General features: G+C 42.2%; 1 protein-coding gene across 8 annotated transcripts in view; it reads right to left on the bottom strand.

The window, feature by feature from the left end:
• RALGAPA2 (Ral GTPase activating protein catalytic alpha subunit 2) overlaps positions 1-22,676 on the bottom strand; it is a 320,907-nt gene that overhangs the window by 282,535 nt on the left and 15,696 nt on the right. For 6 of the 8 annotated variants that reach the window (XR_004178987.1, XM_021921290.2, XM_021921288.2 and 3 more), the window contains exons 2-3: positions 6,304-6,414; positions 2,198-2,250 (exon numbers count right to left, since the gene is read on the bottom strand). The exons of 1 other annotated variant lie outside the window; for it this stretch is intronic. Coding sequence is in view for 5 of the 7 variants with exons in the window: in XM_021921290.2 (XP_021776982.1) it covers positions 2,198-2,250; positions 6,304-6,414 (164 nt within the window). In the remaining 2 variants the exon portion in view is untranslated. Of the gene's footprint in view, positions 1-2,197; positions 2,251-6,303; positions 6,415-22,676 lie in introns of those variants that run through there. One more of the 8 variants, XM_021921294.2, reaches the window with a different exon arrangement.

Raw genomic sequence — 22,676 nt, 5'->3', positions numbered from 1 at the left:
CAGGAGTTTGAGACCAGCCTGGGCAACATAGGGAGAACCTATCTCTACAACAAATTAATAAGAAAAAAAATTAGCTGGGCACAGTGATGCACACATGTAGTCCCAGCTACTCGGGAGGCTGAGGCAGGAGGATCACTTGAGCTCAGGAAGTCAAGGCTACAGTAAGCTATGTTCACGCCACTGTACTCCAGCCTGGGCAATACCCTGACTCAAAGAATAATAATAATAGTAATTAGTCCATCCAAAAATCTAGAACTATAATTCACAATATTAATACTCAAGAAGAATCATCATCATCTCAATCAAGTTTTTTCAAGAAAAAAAATTTAAAAACCTCAAAACCCATCTAAGATTTTTTAAATACATCTCAAACTAGGAACAGAAACAAACTTATTTAATTTGATAGAGAATCTACCAAAAAGTTACAGAAAATATTACTCTTAATGTTTCACATTAACAAAACTCTCTTTAGATCAAAAACAAGATGACCCTTTATCACTTCCATTTACCAATGTACTGGAAGGCTGAGTCAGGGCGGAAAGCAGACCGACTGGCAAGTCTGTTCATTCCTTACTCACAGACAATCTGTCTACCAAGAAAACAAAAAATCTGTAGACAAAATGTAGGAATTACACAAGTCACATATATTTACCTAATCCAGCAGTGGGAATGAATAAACTTGAACTAAATTTAAAAACATGGATAAATCTTAGAATTAATGTTGAGGGTAAAAAGCATGTCAAAGGTGATTATGTACCATAGAAGATCATTTCTATTACACTCAAAACCAAACAAAACCACACAAGAAATTATTTAAGGGTATAAATATATGTGGTAAAGCCATTTTTTAAAAGAAAGAGGATGATAAAATGCAGGGGAATGACTGCCACAGAGGTGAGAAAGGATGGTGGAATAGCACCTAAGTAGTTTTTAGTTCCTAAAATGGGGAAGGAGGAGGGTGTCAAGAGTATGTGCTTTATTACCATGCTTCCTAACTTACATATGTTATAGATTCTTTAACCATTACATAAATAATATAATTAAGTTGATAAAATAGTACAAATGATGGTCAGTAGATACATATTTAACTAACACACTTAATTAAAGCTCCTGTTAAAAACAACTCACTTACACAGGTTTCATTCAAAGGAGGGCAACCAAAGGAAACATAATAACCACTACAGAATATGCAGTGAATCAATGTGTGTACTCTGGAAAGGAATATAGCTCTCAAAGGAGAGAAAGGGGAACCAGGGTTATTGAGCACTAGCCATGAAGACAAGTCCTGGGCTGGAAGTTTCCCATATTTTGTTATTTTCCATAAACCCAGAAAGCCCCTCATCATAAGGCCCTGGAGAACTCTTCTACTGTAGGAGATCTTTCCTACAGTGGCTTCCCTCTAGAGCCAGCTCTGCACCTGTTCACATCAGGCCTTTCCTTTATAGCCATAAAAGTTCATCTTCTCACACCAACCTAAGCATACACCTCTCAAACCAGAAATAATTTCTCAAAAACCAACAATTAACTTTCAGAACCTATAATTCAGTTCTGAGTGTGTTCTCCAGGTACCCATAATCTGGCCACTTAACTAATATATTTGGACAAGAAAGACTTTAAGCTTCATAAGTCAAAAACCACACCCAAACACTGTTTCAACATTGAAGATATGATCAATGCACACAGATATACAGATGCATAAAGATCATAACCTCACTAGTAGAAAAATATAAGTTTTTGCATCTCGGATTTATATATATGTATATATATGTGTATTTATATGTATCGATGAATCATCTCCAATGTTAGAGTATAAGACTTACATATCAGTTTATATAACATTTTTAGGTATTTTTTATTTTTTTATTTTTTGCAGCGCAGTTTCTCAATGTGACTATATGATCTTTTGGAGAGCAATTCAGCAATATCTGCTACCATTTAAGATGTGTGTGCTCTTCCATCTAATAATTTCACATCTAGGTACCCATACAGGAAAAACTCTCACACGTTTGCAAAACAAGAAAATCACAAGAAAATTCTTTGTAGAACTGTTTGTAAAAGTGGGAGGGTGGGAGGAAGGAAGGAAAGAAAAAAAATATGTCCACCAATAGCCATTTTTGTCTTCAAATAAAATTAAAGATCAAAAATACTTTATTTCCAACAAGAATTATAAAAGTTAAATCAATTCATCAAAACTTACTTCAAAAAGGAAGAGGATGGAGTCCAGCTCCTCCCTTTGTGACTTATTATTCCCTGGAATATTAAAAAATAATTAGTTATCATGATATCATTTAAACTTTAGGACATTACAAATTATGCTAAAAGGCAGCTTAAAACTAGTAAGCAATACTAGTAAGAATACATTCATTTATTCAAAAAATAGCATGAGGCAGTATGGAGAACACATTAGGATTGCAAACAGACAACCGAGCCAGACTGCTTGGATCCACATCCAGCAGAGCTGCCCCTTGCTAGCTGTTTGAACACAGCTTCCATGTTTTCCAACTTGTTACCGAACTATGATGGGTAATTTATTCATTTCTCAACTAGTTACTTATTGGCTCAAATTGTGGCAGAATGCACAGCACAAAGAAAAATTTCTAAGTTGGTAACATAAAAAGTCATAGAGCAGATAACTATAAAAGTAGTATATCTTTTTGGGCAACTGCACATTGTTCTATTGATAATAACAACAGTAGTAAAACCTACAACACCTGCAGCAGAGGTTACCATTTTTTGTCCTCTCTGTGTACCAAGCATCGTGCTAAGTGCTTGACATACGTCATTTAATACAGGAATCAACAAACCTCTTCTGTAAAGGGTCAGACAGCAAATATCTTAGGCTTTGCAGGCCTCTCTTACAAACACTCAAATCTGCTGTTACAGTACAAAATCAGCCACAGACAATACATAAATGGATACGGCTTGTACAATAAAACTTTATTTATAAAACAGGCAGCTACAAGCTGTAGACCCCTGATCTAACTGAATCCCCACAGCTCAATGAAGTAGATATCATTTACTCATTCGTTGAAAAACTACTACAGAATGTCTATATGCCAGGGATTATTCTAGGCCCTGAGCATACAGGAGTGAGCAAAACAGACAACAACTCCTGCCCTCAAAAAGTTAATATTCTGGCAGGAGGGGGCATTCTATAAATGAGCGAGAAAAACAACGGGGAAGGCAGATAGAGAAGCCTAAAAAGATGGTATGCAATTTTGACTGGGGAAGTCAGAGAACATCTCTCTGGTAAGGTTACATCTGAGACAAGATCCTTTGAGGTTAGGAAGCAAGCCATATGGAAATGTGGAGGTTTGGAAGCAAGCCATATAGAAATTTAGGGGAGGTGTGTTCCAGGCAGAGGAACTGAACAATGCAAAGTCCCTGTAGCTGAGCATGGCTAGCATAGTCGGAAAACAGCCAGAGGCCCTTAAGGCTGGAGCACACAAGGGGCAGAGTTGGAGCAGCTGAGGTTGGAGAGTAGGTGAGGCAAAGGAAGGCAGATTAGGTGGACCCTGAGACCACTGTAATGGCTGGGAATGAGAACCCATTTGAAAGTTTAGAACAGCCAAAAATCATGATTTGACTCATATTTTTAAAGGACTCCAGCTGCTCTTTTGACAAGAAACTATGGGATGGGAGAGGGCACAAGTGTGGCGGTGGGAGACCATTTCTGCGGCTAATGCTATAATCCAGGTGAGGATATCAGGAGTTTTAGTGTTACCAGTGTAGGCAATGAGAACAGGCCGGTGATTCTGGATGTATTTTGAAGATAGAGCCAAGAACTCTGGAGTTTTTGCCTGAATAAATGCAAAGGCTGAAGTTATCACAAGATTATTTATTTCATTATTCCTGGTAGGCATTTTCTTTTCTTTTTTGGGGTACACTGTCTTCCCTGCACTCCAATCGAACACAGATTATACTAAAAGCAAAAAAACTTCAAAAATCTCACTATTTTTATTGGCTCTTCATTATGATTCTTTGCAGTAGATTGCAAGAGTGGCCACAATCAAAGACCACCGCAGTGCCTCACCCTGAATTCCTTCCGCTCCATGCTTGACAACTGCCTCTGTTCTATAGGAGCAATCAGGGCATCTGACAAGGGGTCCCTCAATTTTTCCTCTCCATCTCAAAATGTCTCCATATCTACACTATCCCCTTATCTGCTCCTCCGTACATAGAAAGGCCACCTGTACACTCCTCTCCATGTCTCTTCTTCTTCCTTGACCTGTCTCAACCCACTTCCCCCAACACCTGCACCATCAGTTATCCCCCACTCCAGCTGACCCACTCCTCAGTCTGCAAACAGGCCAATGCATTCCTCAATAACCTGTCCATGACCAGGGTGAGACACAATCTGTGTCTTCACATCAAACTTTCTGAAAGGATATTCTCATGGGTCACCTTCACCAGCTCACCGCCCTGTGACTCTATGTTCATCTGTTTGGCTTCCAACCTGCTCCTCACCTAGAACCTTTCTCTCAGCACTCACTGACCAGCACACTGAGGGGTTCTTACTCCCCAGCCCAGCTGCATCTCACGCACCAACGGCCTGACCCTACATGACTTCAATTCTCTCTCCCCTGGGCCTCTGTGACAAAACCCTTTCCTGGCACCCCTCCCCCTACTCCATCACTTTCCTTTGCATATACCCAATAAAATAAGTAATTATCTAAAAGTTCTGACCATCACTCTCTTTCTCTGTATACTTTTTCCCTTGGCAATAGCATGATTTCACCTCTTTTCTCCCAAGATCCAGTCACCTACATTGTACCGTCCAGCCAACACCTACACCAAGGTATCCCCCAGGCACCTCAAACATAGACTGCCCAAAGCCACTCTCACCCTCCTGCCTTCCAAATCTGGCTCCCCTCCAGGGTTCCTACTGCTAACGGTACCTCACAAAGCAGACTCAGTGTCCTGAAAGCATCTTTGACTTCTCCCTTTCCCTTATAACCAAGTATCATAGATGGTAGATCCACTGAGACACAACACTTTTCTTTTCCCTTAACTACTGCCTCCCTGGATCAGGCATCACCATCCCTCACATGAATGATAGCATCAGCCTTCCAATTGGTGTTCCTGCTTCTAGTTCACTTGCTACTTTACAAGACACTTATCATAGTAGCAAACGCTTTCAAGAGCTCTAACCACCTCCAGAACAAAGTCCAAACTCCTTAGCCTGCAATTCAAGGCTCCTTGCAAGCATTATCTAATTTCCTGCAAATCTCTTTCACACATCTTTGCTGCAAGAGGAAAAAAAAAAAAAAAGCTTTTCCCATACATGTCGTAAGAATAGCCCTAGCTCTACTCACGTTCTCCCCTCCACCAGCCGTGCCGCTCTCTTCCACCTGAAATCCTGCTGTCCTTCAAGGTCCATTCCCAAGGCCACCTCTTCCCCAAAGCCTCATCTATACACTCAGCAGGAAGTCATCTCTCTCACTTCCCAAGAACCACAGAATTCTGTCTAAATGTCTTACAGAACAACTAACTTTTTAACTTTTTTCACAGTTATTTACGCATATGGCTTCTTTTTTAAATGAATGAGTAACACCTACTTCATAGAGCTATAGGGATTCAGATTCAGCCCACAGACTACACGAAAATGAAGGAAGACGGTGACGGCACCTACTACTCACTGACCATGGACTATGTGTCAAACTCTGTCCTAAAATGCTAGGATACCTGTGAACCTGTTTAATGCTGACAAGAGGACGCCAAAGAGAAACAGCCAGAAGGGTGGGGCCGGGTTCCCAACCCAGTCTGGCTCCCCAGGCTACACTATCCTGCCGCTTAGCTGACAGGATGTATAAATGTATACAGAACAGAATGTATAATGTGACCTTGTTGGTTTGATTTTCAAAGAATATAGTCACAAACATATATAAACATAATACACTAATAATATATCTGGAAGGAGATGCAGGAAATCTTTCATAGTGCTGCCTCTGCAAGCAGGGCAAAACAGACAGTTGAGTTTTCCTTTCAGGTCCTTTTACAGAATCCAAATTTTTTAAACAGTACGCATGCATAACTTTGCTTTCTAAGTAACTTATTCCTTTGAAAATCATGCTCTGTAAGGGTTTCTTCTGCTATTTTTGCTAGCCATGTGTTGTTCAATTAACATCTGTATAAGTGAAAGCTCAAGAGAAACAAAGATGCCACCCTGTCCACCAGGCTCTCACAGCTTTGCTCAAGTCTTGGCAAGACAGAAGGCTTAAAAATGTATAATTTGTAGCTCAAGATATACACAACTTATAAAAATGCCTGCATGTTTAAAAAAAAATACACAGAAATGCTTACCTTTTAATTTCAAACTATTTTCCAGTGTTATAAAATTTTCATAGAAGATGAAATATATCTGAGAATAGTTGGTCTCAAAAAACTGCTTAAGATCACTTGCATCCACATTATCTGAAAAGAAAAAGTTTCCATTTACGACAATTCACTTTATACAATTACCAGAATTTAGAAACAACCTTCTCTGAAAAGAAGGCAAGTACAACTAGTTTCATTCCGTTATAAGACAACACAGAACAAAACAGTATTCCTGTTTGTTTATTCTCCACCTAAGAGAGTTCTTAACTGAACCTTGGGTACCACCCATCACTCAGCCCTGCTCAGGAGACTGTGGGACCAATTCAGGCAGGTCGGAGCTGACAGGCGCCAGCAACGACAGACCAGCTAGAAGGTCGGAGGTAAGCAGGGGCAGGTCTGGGGAGGGACAACATGACTTCCTGTTAGGGGATGAGGAAGTAGAGGTTCATGAAGGAGGTAGTTTTTGACACAGGCTGTGAAGAGGGGATAGGTTTGTACCTCTGAAAAACAACTTTGTTGGTGGAGCTCCTAAATGGACCAATTTCTGCTTCCTCCCCACCAACATACCTCTCTGGGCATGAAAACAGAAACCAGCTCAAGTGAACTAGCACAGGCTCCCCAACCACAAGCTTCTAGATGACCTGCCCCACTCATGTATGGACACTGGAGGACCTACCACGTGTTCCTAGAGTTGCCCCTGTTGTACTAGACAGTTTTGCTAAACCACAGACTGCGGACAGATAGGCGGGGGTGTGGGAAACTTAGCACAGTGACAACTCCCACTGGGGCTGAGTAGCAACACAGGCAGTTCTTCCAAGGGCCCCGGTCAGCCAGGGTAAAACCTCACAATGCTGGGGGTCAAAGTAGTCACCCACTGTCAACATACCTTTGTACATTTTCCTTAGCAAACAAGGTTGTTTGTGCCATTTACAGTCCTGAGCAAGGAGTTGGCACTTTGGGAGAATATACTAGCACCTGAGGAAAAGTAAAAACAGCTTCCTGGAGCCAGGCATTGTAGCTCACACCTATAATCCCAGCTACTTGGGAAGCTGAGGCAGGGGGATCGCCCGAGCCCAGGAGCTTGAGGCTACAGTGAGCTATGGTTGAGCCACTGCACTTCAGCCTGGGCAACAGAGTGAGACCCCTGTCTCTTAAAAACAAAACAAAGCAAAAAACAAACAAACAACAAAAAGCTTCCTTAAAATTCTGCAAGGATTACTCAAGAAAAACATGTGTTGCTCTTCAGTCTGTAACAGTGTTGTACCAATTGCCTTTGCAGTCCTAACACTGAATCTATGTGAATATACATACTATGGTGTTCAAATTACATAATGTTAGCAATAACGCAGATGATTCTGAAGAGTTGTTTTTCTCTGATAATTGTATAAGAGCTTTTCATGCAAAAATGTGCCCTGGCTCTTTGAAATAATGCATGTAAGGTGTTTATAAAGTCTTATGAGCTGCCAATTTCACACTATATTTACTGCACCAAAGTAAACCTGGGCACAGAGCTGTGAAAATTCCTAGCAAGGAACAAATTTACTGTGTGAAAGCAGGTAGCAAGGAAACTAGTATCATCAACCCACACGAATATTAACATTCCTGTGAGCTACACAATCTTGCCAAGGAATCCTTGAGTGCCTTGTGCAGAATCTGCCAGTTCCAAGAAAGAGTTCAGTACATTTCAACTCTAATGCAAACTGCTAGCCCATCTACCACTCACTGAGCCCTCTTTCTGAAGCCGGCTTCACTCAGCTGGCTCCCACTCCCCCTCAGCAGTCAGCTGAAACATCCCCACCTTACCCCCAAGACTAGGTCTGCGCCTCTGCTGTGTAGCCCCCACTCTATGCTTCCCTGTCACAGAACACATCACATTTTACTTAATTATGGTGGAATTCTGATTGAATTCCTGACTTAATTCTGAGGGAATGCTCTGTCTCCTCCGTTAGACATATTCCCTGCCCTCACAGAACCCACAGTCTATCTCATGAATCATTATGTCCCATGCATCTAGCACAATATTTAGTTCAATATTTTCTTGAATGAATTGAGAATTCATGAATTAGCCTACACATACAATGATAATGACTATACCTTGTAAACCTACAAGAAACAGCCTAACCCTCAAAATCCTTGGGGAAATCAAAAGACAAATCTTATCTCTGCTGAGGACTCCTGATTTCCATCTGCAGCCCTGACATCTCCCACTGTAGGCTCTAGTCTCACAGCCTGCTGCCAGCTGATTCTCCACGTGAGGATCTTAAAGCCCTCTCAAATTAAACGTGTCCAAAGGGAAGTCCTCCATCAGATCCTGTTCTTCCCTCAGGCTCTTCCATCTCAGTAAGTTGGAACCTCCATCCACCCCGCTGCTCTGGCCACAGCCTGGGCATCACTCCTCACTACCAATCCCCAGTATGCCATTCTATTAGCCTGCCTTTATCACGTACGTGTTCCAGCCCTGGACGGCCTTGCCTGGTCTATGTGGCCATGAACCCTCACACAGGCCGCGACCTCTGCCCATTGCCTGGGTTCCCTGCTTCCACTCTTCTTCCATTCCCCGTAGCAGCCAACACGAATATTTAATAGAGTCAATCAAATCAGATCACTCCTCTACTCAAAACCTTCCATCTGCCTCCAGTAGGACTTAAAATCCAAAATCTTTACCATGGCCGGCAAGGCCCTGCCCAATTTCCCCCACTCAACACCAACTTCACTGCACACCACTCTCCCCTTCACTCCCTATCCTCTAGCCACTGTGGATTCTTTCCATTTCCGAAACTTCCCAAACACATTTCCACTTGGGGCCCCTGCAGGATGCTACCCCCACTCCCAGATCTTCATGCAGCTGGTTCAGTGTATGAGACCAAGTAGCAAATGCAGACACTATGTCTGTTCATCCTGCTTACATAACAGCAGAATTCCACAAAATCCCTTGCCATCAGAATTTTACAAAGCCCCTGACTCAAAGACTCCGCACAGCCCTTCAGAAGAATGCCCTGAAGATGATAAGCAGGATACAGCACCGGTTCCCACATCTCCTGCCTGAATCACAGCATTTTCAGAAAAGATAGATTTGTCTCAGCCCTTGCCTCTTCCTGCACATAATATCTGACAGGATTAATGATTATGCCTCTATAATCTATAACCAGATGGACCCTCACACCCAAACCTTGATAAGATTTTGCTCTAATGTAATTTCCGAGCACACTTAATGTAACTTCTGAGCACATGCAGAGTGCGCCACCTGTATATAAACTGTGGGCTAAAGCACTACTTTGGAGCAGTCTAACAGACACTCTCTTGACTCGCCCTGGTTGCAAACCTCAGCAAGACTTCTGAATAAAACTAATTTTAATTGTTTAAAAGCATCAATTTTTTTTCATCAACAGGTCTCATCCTTCAGGATCTGGATCACACATGACTTCCTCAAAGAAATGTGCAAGTGCCCCTATGTGTCACTCCACATTTCCTCCTCTCCCCGGCCCTCTCCCTTGGTAGGCTCTGCAGTGAATGTGCCTCAGATACAGAATGCCATAAGCTGGCAAACAATTTCTCTAGCGTGGAGGATATGGGTGTGCTGATGCAGCAAGCTGGCACAGAAAGCTACTGCGAGATCAACAAGTCCCCATCTTTCCCTCCCTTACTCCCTCATTCCCTCAGACACTCAAATATCAGCAAACCAAACAAAGAGGGTCCTCATCATGTTCAAGGATCCCTCTTATACACTGAGATGTCCTCATGAGGCCAAAGGTCCAGGTAACAACCACCTTTATCCTCAGCCATCCAATATCTTTCTTGTGGGTAAGGCATTGGTGGTGTTGAGCTTAAGTGCTCACTAACAAGACAACTAGATACGTTCCAGGGAACCCAACGCACAGTGAACCCGGAAGCACAGCATCTACAGCACACTCAAGTTTATGTACATGTGTTGAGAACTCCTCATTGGTCTGGGCATCCTCTTCGCGTGATTCCCCCTGACAGCACTTCAGATGAGTTGAAATCATCCCTTTATTAATTTGCTGCCTCACTGTCTGGCTGCTAGAATGTAAGCAGCATGAGGGCAGAAATCTCATCTGCTTTGTCCACTGTTGCATCCCCAGCCTGAAGAACGGAGCTTGGTACATGAAAGGTACTTAACACATTTGTTAAATGAATAACCAAATAACAAATATCAGATATTTTATCTTTAATTCAAAATCTAGAATCATTTCTTGATTTGTCTTTTTTTTTTAAAGACTCATCAGAAGAATATTTATAAAGTAAGCATAGGTCTCAGGGAAGGCGATCACAGGCAATGGAATTTAGCAACCTGCAAAAAGAAACACAAGAAAGGATCAAAAGCCTATTTTTAGCAAGGCTAATATCAAGAAACATAGAGATGTAACAGGAAGGCTTTGCTCAATTTAAAAAAAAAAAAAAAGATGACAACTATGACCACAAACTTCCTTCAGACAGGCATTCCTGACCCACTCATTCAAACATTTACTAGCCCCTATCCATGCCAACAAGTGCTGTGTTAAGCTCTAAAAAATTCAAAGAGAATAAGACCCGAGGCCCTCAGGGGTGCACAGGTAAACAAGCAAGTAACAGAATAGGCACCATGGCTGAAGCCCATGCTGGACACCACAGCAGGGAGTGGATAAGGCCACATGGGGAGGCTAGGAATGCTAATGTCATACATTTATGTCATGCTTTATGCTTTAAAGGAAATGTTCATGAGTTTATTTTATTTGACCCTCACCATGGCCCAATGAAATAGATGGGCAGGTGTGATTAAGAGAAAGAAACCTCAGGGTCAGGATCTCACATGACCTGCCCAAGGTAACACAGCCTGTTGGCGACGTCAACAGAACCCCTACCCTGGTCCTGCAACTCCATACCTGAGTAGTAGTACAAAGGCCTCAGGGACAAATGGGAATAAATCAGTCAGGAATATAAAAGAAATAAATCATTACCTTGAGGATGAGCAGGAGAGCCAGAGGAGAAACAGAAGGAAGGAAAGCCCAAGGTAAGAAACAGGAGTGAGTGACACTGAAGAAGCAGCTCATGGAACTCTCCCCACAGCCTCTCAGGGCTGTAGGGAAGAGGGAGGGAGGGCAAGGCTGCGCTCCAGAGTCCAGATGGGAAACCGCCTTTGAAGAGATGGCTTCCAGGGTTTGGCATGGAATGGATGCTAGCACACTGGCTTACTACTATTACAGAACTCAGGGAAGTATCTCCAAATTAACCACAGGGAAGCAAATGGCAGACAGCCTGGCAGAGCTAGAGGTCATTTCTGAATTTTTAAAGAAATCTTCTTTAACTTCTCATTTTCCTGCACCACCAATCAACAGATTGTAAACTGTGTCTATTATTTTCACCTTAAATCTCAAAGATAATCTTCCACATAGCACCCAAAACCACCCTCCTCCACCCCTTTGTCCAGCTAAACCTCTTGTTGACAAGTATTTCTCCACATCTAGCTGAAAGGTAACAGCAAAGGTTGAGGGCAAAACCTCTGGGGCACACTGCCTGGATTCAAATGCAGAAGCCACAGGGCCTTGGACAAGTTATTTAAACACTCCATTCCTCAATTTCATCTTTAAAAAGGGGCTAACAGGCCAGGCACGGTGGCTCACACCTGTAATCCCAGGACCTTGGGAGGCCGAGGCTGGTGGATCACTTAAGAGGTCAGGAGTTCAAGACCAGCCTGGCCAAAGGGGTGAAACTCTGACTCTACTAAAAATACAAAAATTAGCTGGGTACGGTGGCACATGCCTGTAATCCCAGCTACCTGGGAGGCTGAGGCAGGAGAATTGCCTCAACCTGGGAGGAGCCAAGATCGCACCAATGCACTCCAGCCTGGACGACAGAGTGAGACTACATCTCAGAAAAAAAAAAAAAAAAAATAGGGCTAACAATGGTTCTTACATCACAGGGCTGCTGTGATGATAAAATGAGCATATGTAGAGTGCTTATGAGAGCTTCAGTCAGCATTATAGAAATGTCAGTAATTTTAGAATTACTTTGCTCCTAGCAAAGGTCACTAATCCTAATACAGCAGTAAGTACTACTAGTAAACACACCCACAAAACCAGTGGGATTATCCCTCTATTTCCTTCCACGTATAATCCTCTTCAATAGCAATTCTATTGTTTTTTAGTTGGAAGGGTCATAACACAGTCTCACAAAAACCTGCTTCAGCAGACCCCTAGACAGCACCAAAGGAAGGGAAAAAGTCCTCATCTCACCCAGTGGGATGCTGTCAAGAGAGGAAGGAGCTCATGTTCAGTTCTCCCCTGAGGAATGACCCACCTGCACCTTCTATACTGCCTACACCCCTCTATTCCCAAGCCAGAACTAAGAGCCATCCAAGCCCTGTCTACAGTCCTTTGTGTAGGTGAAGATAGGTGCCCTTTACTATTTTACCGAAATTCCCTGGATAATGGCACTGAAGGCCTGATGATCAAGCTAACAGGCTGGTGATAGAAAAAAGGGTAAATGAAGAATGTAAGGCAAACTTGACAACTTAATAAAACAGTCATTCAGAAGCACTCAATGAGAACAAGGAAAATAATGAAGTGCAAAAGAACTAGTCAGACACAAGACAGAAAATGCTGACAGGGATGAATGTCATTAGTAATGCACCATTACTTACTTACAGGCTAATATGATTCTGGCGATTTCACATTTAAACAGCTGCCTAGGTACCTGGGTAGTTTGTAGAAATGCCATAAATCATTCCTTCCTTCCATCCACACATTTGGATGGTACCACCCACAGTGATCCAAGACTGATCTCTTGACTTGCTTTGACTAAAAAGGCCTTAAAAATGTGGCAGTGGTTGCTGGGAGAGCCCCAAGTAGTTGCTGATCCAAGCAAAATGAGAAAATTCATGAAGATCTGAACCCAACCCACCAGTCTGGAGCCAACCCCAGGCAACCATGAGTGAGAAGAACCACCCCAGCCAATACAGACCCAACACAGTGAGGGAGAAAAATAGATGCCTGTTGCTGTAAAGCTTACGGAAGCTGCTAGGTTTGGGAAGGTTTGTTATGTAACACTGTTATAGAAATGCTGGTGCAGAATAAGAAACTCAGTACAGAACAGCCTCACTGGTCATGAAGGCCAGCAAACCTATGAAGAGATACCCCCAAGTATAACACATCATCCCCTCCATTGAAGAAGGAAAAGCAGGAAAAATGAATCCAAGTTACCGGGGCTGCCCACTGACACAAACTTTCTGTCAACAGTGATCCATGCTAGCCAGGGTGAAGGCAGGAACTCCTTTTCCTGACACCAGCCAGTATGTTTCAGTACCTCCTGTGCCTGCAGTAATGTGCTAACTGCACGTCAGAAGCTTATCTACATCAGGAGGCAAAAACCTACAAAATAAGACTTTCCAGACTCAGCAGGCAATCAGATCATTAAACAGGCGGTATATCAGGAATGACTGGCTTTAATGGCCAATCAACATTCTTATCATCATCATTATTATTAAAGAGAAATTCACATCTGGAAAATGCCTATAAATACAGACTTTACAATGTCTCTTGGAGAATCACTTGAACCTGGGAAGCAGAAGTTGCAGTGAGCAGAGACTGCACCACTGCACTCCAGGCTGGGCAACAAGAGCAAAACTCCGTCTCAAAAAAAAAAAAAAAAAAAGTCTCCTGGACTGATTATTTGCAACTACAAAGTATGCATGTGGATGAAAATACTAATTTACACAGCAGAAAACTTAACGCATCAGACAAAAGACTCCAGCCCCAGTGCTATAATGGCGTGAAACTCGAGATCTGGTCAAAGATGTGGTGTGAGAAGCCCAGGTGGGGAAGGATAGAATAGGAAGCGGGCTGTGAAGGAAGCACAGAGTCCCTTTTGTCCCCTTAGCTAAGCCCCAGTCATCCCCACAAGTCAGTTCACAGGTAAGGACACCTTGCCCGGCTCCTCACACACTGCTCTTAGATGCCCCTCCTACTTCTATACCTCAGTCTCCCCCACCAGACTGTGGGCAGAGAGCGTCAGGGTCTCCCTTCAGCCAAAGCATAGGTACTGAATACATGTGTACTAAATAAATGTATCAAACAGCAGAATTTAGATATATAGAGAGGCTTCATAATTAATCCTTTCAAGCATTCCTGAAGGTCACACCAAATAACAAAAATGATTTTTTAAAAATCAAGGTAAAACTTCTTACAATAATGGACCAAAAAAGATTCCTCCAAATCAGAAGGAGTCAGGACTACTATCCTAGATAGAGATGATAAATTACTAAAACAAAGTAACAAGCAATGAAGGTCCACCCTGCAGCTAGTATTAATTTCTAGTAAATAGCAACATTTTCAAAAGAATGATGGAGCAAATGCATGTTCATTCCTTAAGTTACCAACAGCATTCATATTGTTAAATTACCTAATATTTATCTACCATCTATTATATAAATCTCTATGTTATGTAAGAAAAATCTGAAATCAGAAACATCCTCCTCAGCACTAAAATTTTTAAACTTGTTGATATACTTTAAGTGAATTTATATTAATTTAGTTACATCTTTTTACTTTTTAACAAGTTATTTTCTACAAACAACAAGGAATTATCACCATATTTGTTTTACATACACATATATAATGCCTGCTACAAATGTAAAACTTAAGGCATAACTATGAGTAAATATTACCAAAAGTATACTTTCTAAAAAATAAAATAAGACAGGAGCAGTGGCTCATGCCTGTAATCCCAGCACTTTGGGAGGCCGAGGCGGGCGGATCACGAGGTCAAAAGATCAAGACCATCCTGGCCAACATGGTGAAACCCCATCTCTACTAAAAATACAAAAATTAGCTGGGCATGGTGGTGTGCACCTGTAATCCCATCTCCTCAGGAGGCTAAGGCAGAAGAACCACTTGAACCCGGGAGGCAAAGGTTGCAGCAAGCCAAGATTGAGCCACTGCACTCCAGCCTGGTGACTCCGTCTCAAAAAAATAAAAATAAAAAAGTAAAATATGTCCTCAGGCCCACAATTTCCTCCTGTCTCTCAATTAAAGTGAGCAAAATTGGTAGAGATCACAAAAAAGACCCTTAATACAATTGTTACAGGGAGTTTCAAAAATTAAAGAAAATTAACATAATCACTCTCAGTTAAGGAGTTCACTCCTCCTGCAGATTCAGCCAGCAGCTCAGGGCAGAGGTTCCCTCAGTTCCTGTCCTGTCATCTGAGTTCTGTCCCACAAACCGAAATACCAACAGCAAATCCCTTCTTGAATTTTCTGCTTCAAGACACTCCACCCCCAACCTCACTCACCCTTCCCCATACTTTCCCTGTCCACTACCCCCTCTCGTCTCTGTCATATCTTTTTCAGTCTAAGGCTATTTATAGAATTTCTGCAAAGCTTTATGAACCAAAAGACTAAGTCCATTCTACAAGTACACTTGTCTAATATCATCAAGATTTCATATTTCAGAAAAATTCTCTGAAGTACTATACATTCAATCTGCACCCACTTTAGCATAAACATCATTGGAAATATTTGATATGGAATTACTCCTGAAGTCATCCAGAAGTTAAGTAATAACGTATTCAAGATAACCCTGGCCCCTCCTTTACTACACGGCACCCCACCAGAGATCTTCCCCTTGCTCCTTGCAAGACCCTCCATTTCCTCCTCCTTACCTAGCTACCATGAGCTGCCTAAGAAAGCACACTCAGTAAGGAAACTATAATTAGAAGTGATCATGGACCACCCCCTAGGTACACATCAGGAGATGTCCCACCAGGCCTTGCACTCAGGTTTCCATCCATCTCCTGGGAAATCCAATTCCCACATGATCTTCATCTCTGACTGTCACCCCCACACAGGTCTGGGCATCACCAATCTCACCACCCACTATATCCAATAAAGCTCACCAAATCCTCTCTTGTATGCCACCTGCAAAGGCTGTTTCCTTTCAGCTGTACCTGAAACCTGGAAGTCCCCTCAGCACACTGGTTCCTTGCGGTCTGCCTGGTAAGGCTTTTGTCTTCCTCCTACACTCACATACCTCCAAGCCTAAGATGAGACAGGTGGCCCCCTTGCTTCCCACTGCAGTCTCCAGACCACTCTGGTCCTTCCCCTCACACACACAGTGCTCCTTTGCTGCTCACACCATCTACCTCCAACTACATCTGTACCAACTTTCACTGACTGGAGTTGCACAATCTTTCCCCTTCCCAAGACCCTCTCCCGAAGATCCCAGGGACTGGCTAACTGTCTTTCAGTACACTACTAGCACTGTCTTCACTCTGGTTCCAACATTTATATATATGATGCCTGACTCCCTCATTTCTAATGAGGTTGTCCTCTACCCTACCTCTGCCGCCCACACCCACAGCCAGATCCTAGACCCAGTGGTTACTTACAATCTCCCCACCTGCAAGCCTCAATTTCAAGCAATCTACTCTCTCGTCACCCGCTATTTCTTATCCTTCCCGCCCACTCCTTCTGGAACCCTAATTCCAACAACTCTTCAACCTTACTGGGTCCTTGAATCCAATAACCCCACCATCTTGTCACTATCTCTGATGCCCCTCAAGTCCTCACTTCCTTTCTTTCTCAATTTAGCTTCCACAGTTCCTCTTTTTAATCAATCCTTTCACTGTCCTCCAACCCCTCTGCCTCTTTCTCCCTCTAACATATTCATGTAATAAAATCCCAGTCTCAGTTTCAACCCTGATTAAATTGAAAGTATTTATCAGAGCACAGACCATGTACTGGATACAAAAGATTTTTTTAAATTTTGTATTAAATATTTAATGCATGTGAAAAAAACAAGTTTTGTATATACATAATTTACGATGTATAACAAACACCTTAAATCACCCACTCAACAAAAGCATCCAGTCCAATCAGGCTTTGACACCACTCCCCAACACTGCACTAAGGAGTTCCACACTGCTAATCCAATGGCCAATTTTCACTTCTCTCCAGGGCCAACAGCAGATACACATGTAATCTGTGCCCAAGCACCACTAGCCTGGTCCATCAGAAGGAAGTGGAGTCCAGAAGCCTGACATAAAACTTCTGGATATATGTTGGGGACTAAAGTGTATATTCTCCTATTGCAAGTGATATAGTTTGGATATTTGTCCCCTCCAAATCTTATGTTGAAATCTGGTCCCCAGTATTGGAGGTGGGGCCTGGTGGAAGACATATGGATCATGGGGGTGGATTCCACATGAACATCGTCGTGCTGTCCTTACAGTAATGAGTGAGTTCCCTCTCCATTCGTTCCCATGAAAACTGACTGTTACAAAGAGGCTGGCACCACCTCCTCTCTCTTATCATGTGATGCCCACTCCCCTTTGCCTTCTATCATGAATGGAAGCTTCCTAAGGCCCTCAAAACAGGAAGATGCTGGTGCCATGCTTCTTGTACAGCCTGCAAAACCATGAGTCAAATAAACCTCTTTTCTTTATAAATTACCCAGTATTCCTTTATAGGAACACAAAGGGACTAAGACCATAGGAAATGAAACAAAGTCATCTTTTAGCTCCACTGACAGGTTTGTTTCTTACATACAATTACAGCCATATTGTACATGCTAGTTATACTAGTTTAAATTATAAAAAAAAAAATTCCATAAATATATATTCAAAAATTTATCGTAACTGAGCATTTATTTCCACAAGCATTCTCCACAGTATTTTAAACTAAAAACTGAGAGCAGCCTGGAGCAGACACTGTTGCTTTCTCTCCAGCTCCTTCACCTCACCCACCACCCACAACAGACCCTCCCTCTTCCTAACAGAGCCTCCATTTGCTCAGGGATCTTCTCCTCCACAAAGCAGTGCCTCTCTCAGAAGCTGGCCTGTTCCAAGTCCCAGAGGGAGGACCTGATACTGCTGAGCCAGTTATGGTGGCAACAGGCCCCTTGCCAGTGACTCAAGCCTGTGACCCAATGCTGATCAATACAAAACAATAGAAGTCTGATGAAGATAGCTGAGACAAGCTTTATTGATTTTAAGGAATAAGTGTTCCCCTTTTTCCTGCCTTTGGCTATCATTCTGTCAGAGTGCAATGGCTGTGGGCATTTTGCCACCCTGAGGACAAACTGGCCACACTAAGGATGGCAAAGCCAAGAGGTGGAAAGCATCTGGACTGTCAACATCACCAATCCCATGAATTAGCTAATTCTGGGGGCTCCCTGCCTTGGGGCCTCTTTTTATAGGAGAAAGAAATTCTTATTACTTGCTTATATTTGAGTTTTTTGTTACCTCCAACCAAAAATATCCTTGTAGGCAGACAGCTGACATAAAATTTGCCAATTCCAACAGGAAACAAACACTAGTGTCAACTGAAAAGATCACAGAAATTATAATACTAATCCTACTTCATTTCTGAAGGCATATTGTTTTCATTTCTTTACTCCTATAAAGTAAACCAGATGTACAACATCAAATTCTTAGAAATCAGATAAATAGTAACACTTGGTTAACCAGGAGTGACAGTCCTTGTGTAAAAGTAATTATGTATAAAGATACAGTCCAAATACTTAGTGTTAACCTTTTACAGCTATTTTTACTCAACATTTTTGACACACATTTCTCAAATGCAGGATTCTAAAACTTTGTTTTTAATACATATCAAGTACCAATATAATAAAACATACTATACAAACTGATATCAAAATCAAATGTGAGTTATATTACATTTTAATATATTTATCTCTCTTTTAGGAATCAAGTTTCATCAGATATTTTAAAGTCAATGCATACTTGGATCTCCTTTTCTTGATCTGTATTGGAGCTAGCCTACATTATAATCAAAATCGCTCTGAGGGGAAAAGTTGGAGACAGAAATAAAATGACTACAGCCTAGGAACTGTAGTCACCTCTACCCCCGCTAACTAAGGAGGCAGGAAAGTGATGAGGAGAGTGTTTACAGCTGTCCAATAATGTATCATGTCAAATAAATATGATTGGCAGTAATAACAGCTCACAAAACAGCTTTGTATACATTGACTCAACCTCCAACAACCACAGGATGGTGGGTATCATTCTTACCCCCACTAGAAAGGGTAGGTCACTGCCAGGACTCGAACCCAGGCAGTCAGCCTCCCATACTGTTCACCCAATTAAGTGTAATACTAATAGAAAGTTCGCCGGGCACGGTGGGTCACACCTGTAATCCTAGTACTTCGGGAGGCCGAGGCCTGCAGATGACTTAAGCCCAGGAGTTCGAGACCAGCCTAGGTAACATGGTGAAACCCCATCTCTACAAAAAATACAAAGATTAGCGGGACTTGGTGGTGTGTGCCTGTAGTCCCAACTACTTGGGAGGCTAAGATGGGAGGATGGCTTGAGCCTGGGATGTGGAGGTTGCAGTGAGCCATGATTGAGCCACTGCACTCCAGCCTGGGCAACAGAGCTAGACTTTGTCTCAAAAAATGAAAAATAAAATTTCAAAAAAGATATTGTAACTTTTAAAAAAAAGTGAGAGAGGAAGTTAAGGGAAGCATGCCTGGAAATATATTTTGTTTTATTTTGTTGTAAAACAAAAAGAACACAGGAGAGATATGGCACAAGTCACAGAACTAAATAGTTACTAAATACAAAAGTACACCCAGAAGTTGGTTTGTTTAAAAAGTACACCAGAGTCAGTTTGCAAGTGGAATGACCTTCCTCCTAGACAATTCAAAAGGGTGGCATTTCTGTGAAATTAACTCAGTAAAGACTGAAGTGGCTTTCCCCAAGGGACCATCTTAACCTCCAGGAAATCATCATATTATCCCCAACTTGTGAGCAGCCTCCAATATTGTCACCTCTGCTATGTCCCTAACACAAAAAACCGAAGGCCCTTCTGGTCGCTGGGCAGTCACTCACAGGCACACAATCTGCTCATAGCATGTGAAGGCCTGAAACTCACGACCTGAAGGATGGGCAATAGGGAATTTTGTTATAGGAGTCCAGTGGAACATGCTACAGCCATTTAAGTCTTATGTAATTCTTCACTTACTGATGTGGAAAAATATCCAAGGCTTTAAGTCAAAAACATAGTGTTAGACCATGCAGAATGACTATTCATGTAAAACCGTGTTTGTGTGTGTAACCGAGGCAGCAAGCGAGGCAGGTGCAGGGAAGAGAGAGAGAAAGGAATGCACCCAAGCAAGAGCCAGCCTAGAAAGCACATTCACTGGGATTTCAGTAATGCTCGGCAGAGGACTGCAGAATTTGAGGACCCCTTGATACCTAAATTATTTTCATATGTTCATATTATCCAAATGTTTACAATGAGTATGTAAAATTGTAGAACCAGAAAAAAACTATAAAGCTGTTTTGGGGGGTACTTCCAGGGTGTTCGAAAAAGGGATTTTTTTCAAAGCCTGAATATTTACCACAAAAAACTCATCAATCACAACACCAGGCCATACTTTTCTCCAAACCTGTCTTACTTTTCTAAAAGAGTATCTTTACCAATTCTAAAATGTTGTAAAAAATAGCAAATGACTTAAATTTCCTCTGTCCAATTTTTTAATTATACTCCCTCTGTTAACAGCACATACTTGGTACATAATGCTTTGGAATGACCTAGTTATTTAGAGGAGCTTTGCTGCCTTTGTGTTTCTCTAGACATCATTCACTGAAAAGGATAAAAAATAATAGAACTGGGCAGAAAGACATTTCTCTGTCCAGCCATTCAGCAGCTAGCACTGAGTAGGCAAGAGCAAATGTTTGACAATTTTGAATGCAAAGAAGTGATGAAATTTCCAGTCACAATGAGACCCATTCCCAAGATCTGGAAGCCTTAGTCCATGTGAGTCAAACTCTCCCTGTTGTGCTTAAACCTGATACTGACTGACTGTCAACTGACAGAACAGAAGCTTCTTCATAGCACACTATAAAAGTGCTAAAGAGATGCTTTATGCTCAGAAATGATGTCTCTGAAAGAACACAAATGATTCTCCTCCTGTATGTAGCTAACCTAATACTGTCATATTTTGAAACACCACAGCCAACTTTCTGAATAAGACATAAGGTTCAGTTAGCAACACTGGTTCACAGAATTATGTGTTTGCAATTAACACTGAGCCAAAGATCAAGATTCCCTCAGGTCTTTCCATTGAGAAAAGACCAACATAAAGCACAACTGGGGTCCTAATTTAGGTGGATATCTGATGTGGAGCCAATCTGCAGTGTTTGCTGCCTTTTGCAACCATTCATATTAAATTGTTGGTGTACTGACCCATCAACATTTGTCTGGTCTCATTCTTTTCCAGCCACTGACAGATCTCCATGTTTTTGTCAGCAGCAGGAGCACTTTTTAATGTGCCTGTTCTCTGCCTGTCAGTAGAGTCGGGGATAACAGCAAGCTCGTCTCCATATTGCTACAAGCTCAGGCCACTGTGTGGGCCCATTACATGGCCCACTATACTCCAGCTTTGCCAACCCACTGGCCACAAAGTGTTTCCATCCTGTCTTCTCATCACTACCCGCTGCTGCAGTAAGGAGTGACACAGGCTGTCTGTCCCCATCCTCCTTAACACCTATGCTTGCTACAGCTTCCGCAGCCACTCATTTCTCTTCTCTGGCACTGCTTCTTTCTTTCTCTTCCCTCTTCCCTTGTCTGCCTCCAGTCACTAGTCAGTTTCTGGGCAAAAGATCTGACCTTTTATAAAGTAAGCCAAAGAAAGCTTTGTTACAAAGCTTGTGGTCAGAAAACCAATCTCTGGTAAGCTAACCAAGCAAGTGTAGTCTCTATGAGGGAACCACATTGATTCCTTTAGACCTAAAGGTCAGCTCAGATCACTCCTCTGCTCTTAGCCCCACTGGAGTGCCCCATCTTATCTTACTTAGAGTAACATCCCAAGTGCTTACTGGGATGCCAAAGTCCCACGCCATCTTACCCCTATCTCCCCTCTCCCACTCCTGCTCCTTTCCTGGCTCCTTCTATCCTCCACCCCTCCACCCCTATTGACTTCCATGAGATTTCCAGTCTATTTATGACTCAGAGCCTGGTACTTACTGTTCCCTCTGCTTAGAACACTATTCCCCAAAAATAATCACAAAGCTGCTCCTTTGCTTAACCCAGGTCTCAGTCCAAAGCTCTCTTCAGAGAGGCCTTCCCTGACTCCAATATCTAAATAAGCATACACATACCCTTATCAAGCTTAATTTTTCTATCATCATTACCTGAAATTGTATCATATATTTGTTATTTGTTTTTTTTGTTCTTGTTTTTTAGAGATGGAGTCTCACTATGTTGGCCAGGTTGGTCTTGAACTCCTGGCCTCAAGCAATCCACCTGCCTGGGCCTCACAAAGTACTAGGATTATAGGCATGAGCCGCTGCGCCTGGCCTGTTATTTATTGTCCATCTACCCTAATAGAATGAAAGTCCCATC

The sequence above is a fragment of the Papio anubis genome, chromosome 16, assembly GCF_008728515.1.
Source record: "Papio anubis isolate 15944 chromosome 16, Panubis1.0, whole genome shotgun sequence".
Lineage (NCBI taxonomy): Eukaryota > Metazoa > Chordata > Mammalia > Primates > Cercopithecidae > Papio > Papio anubis.
Note: the sequence above shows the minus strand (reverse complement) of the source record. Positions and strands in the feature narration are given on the sequence as shown.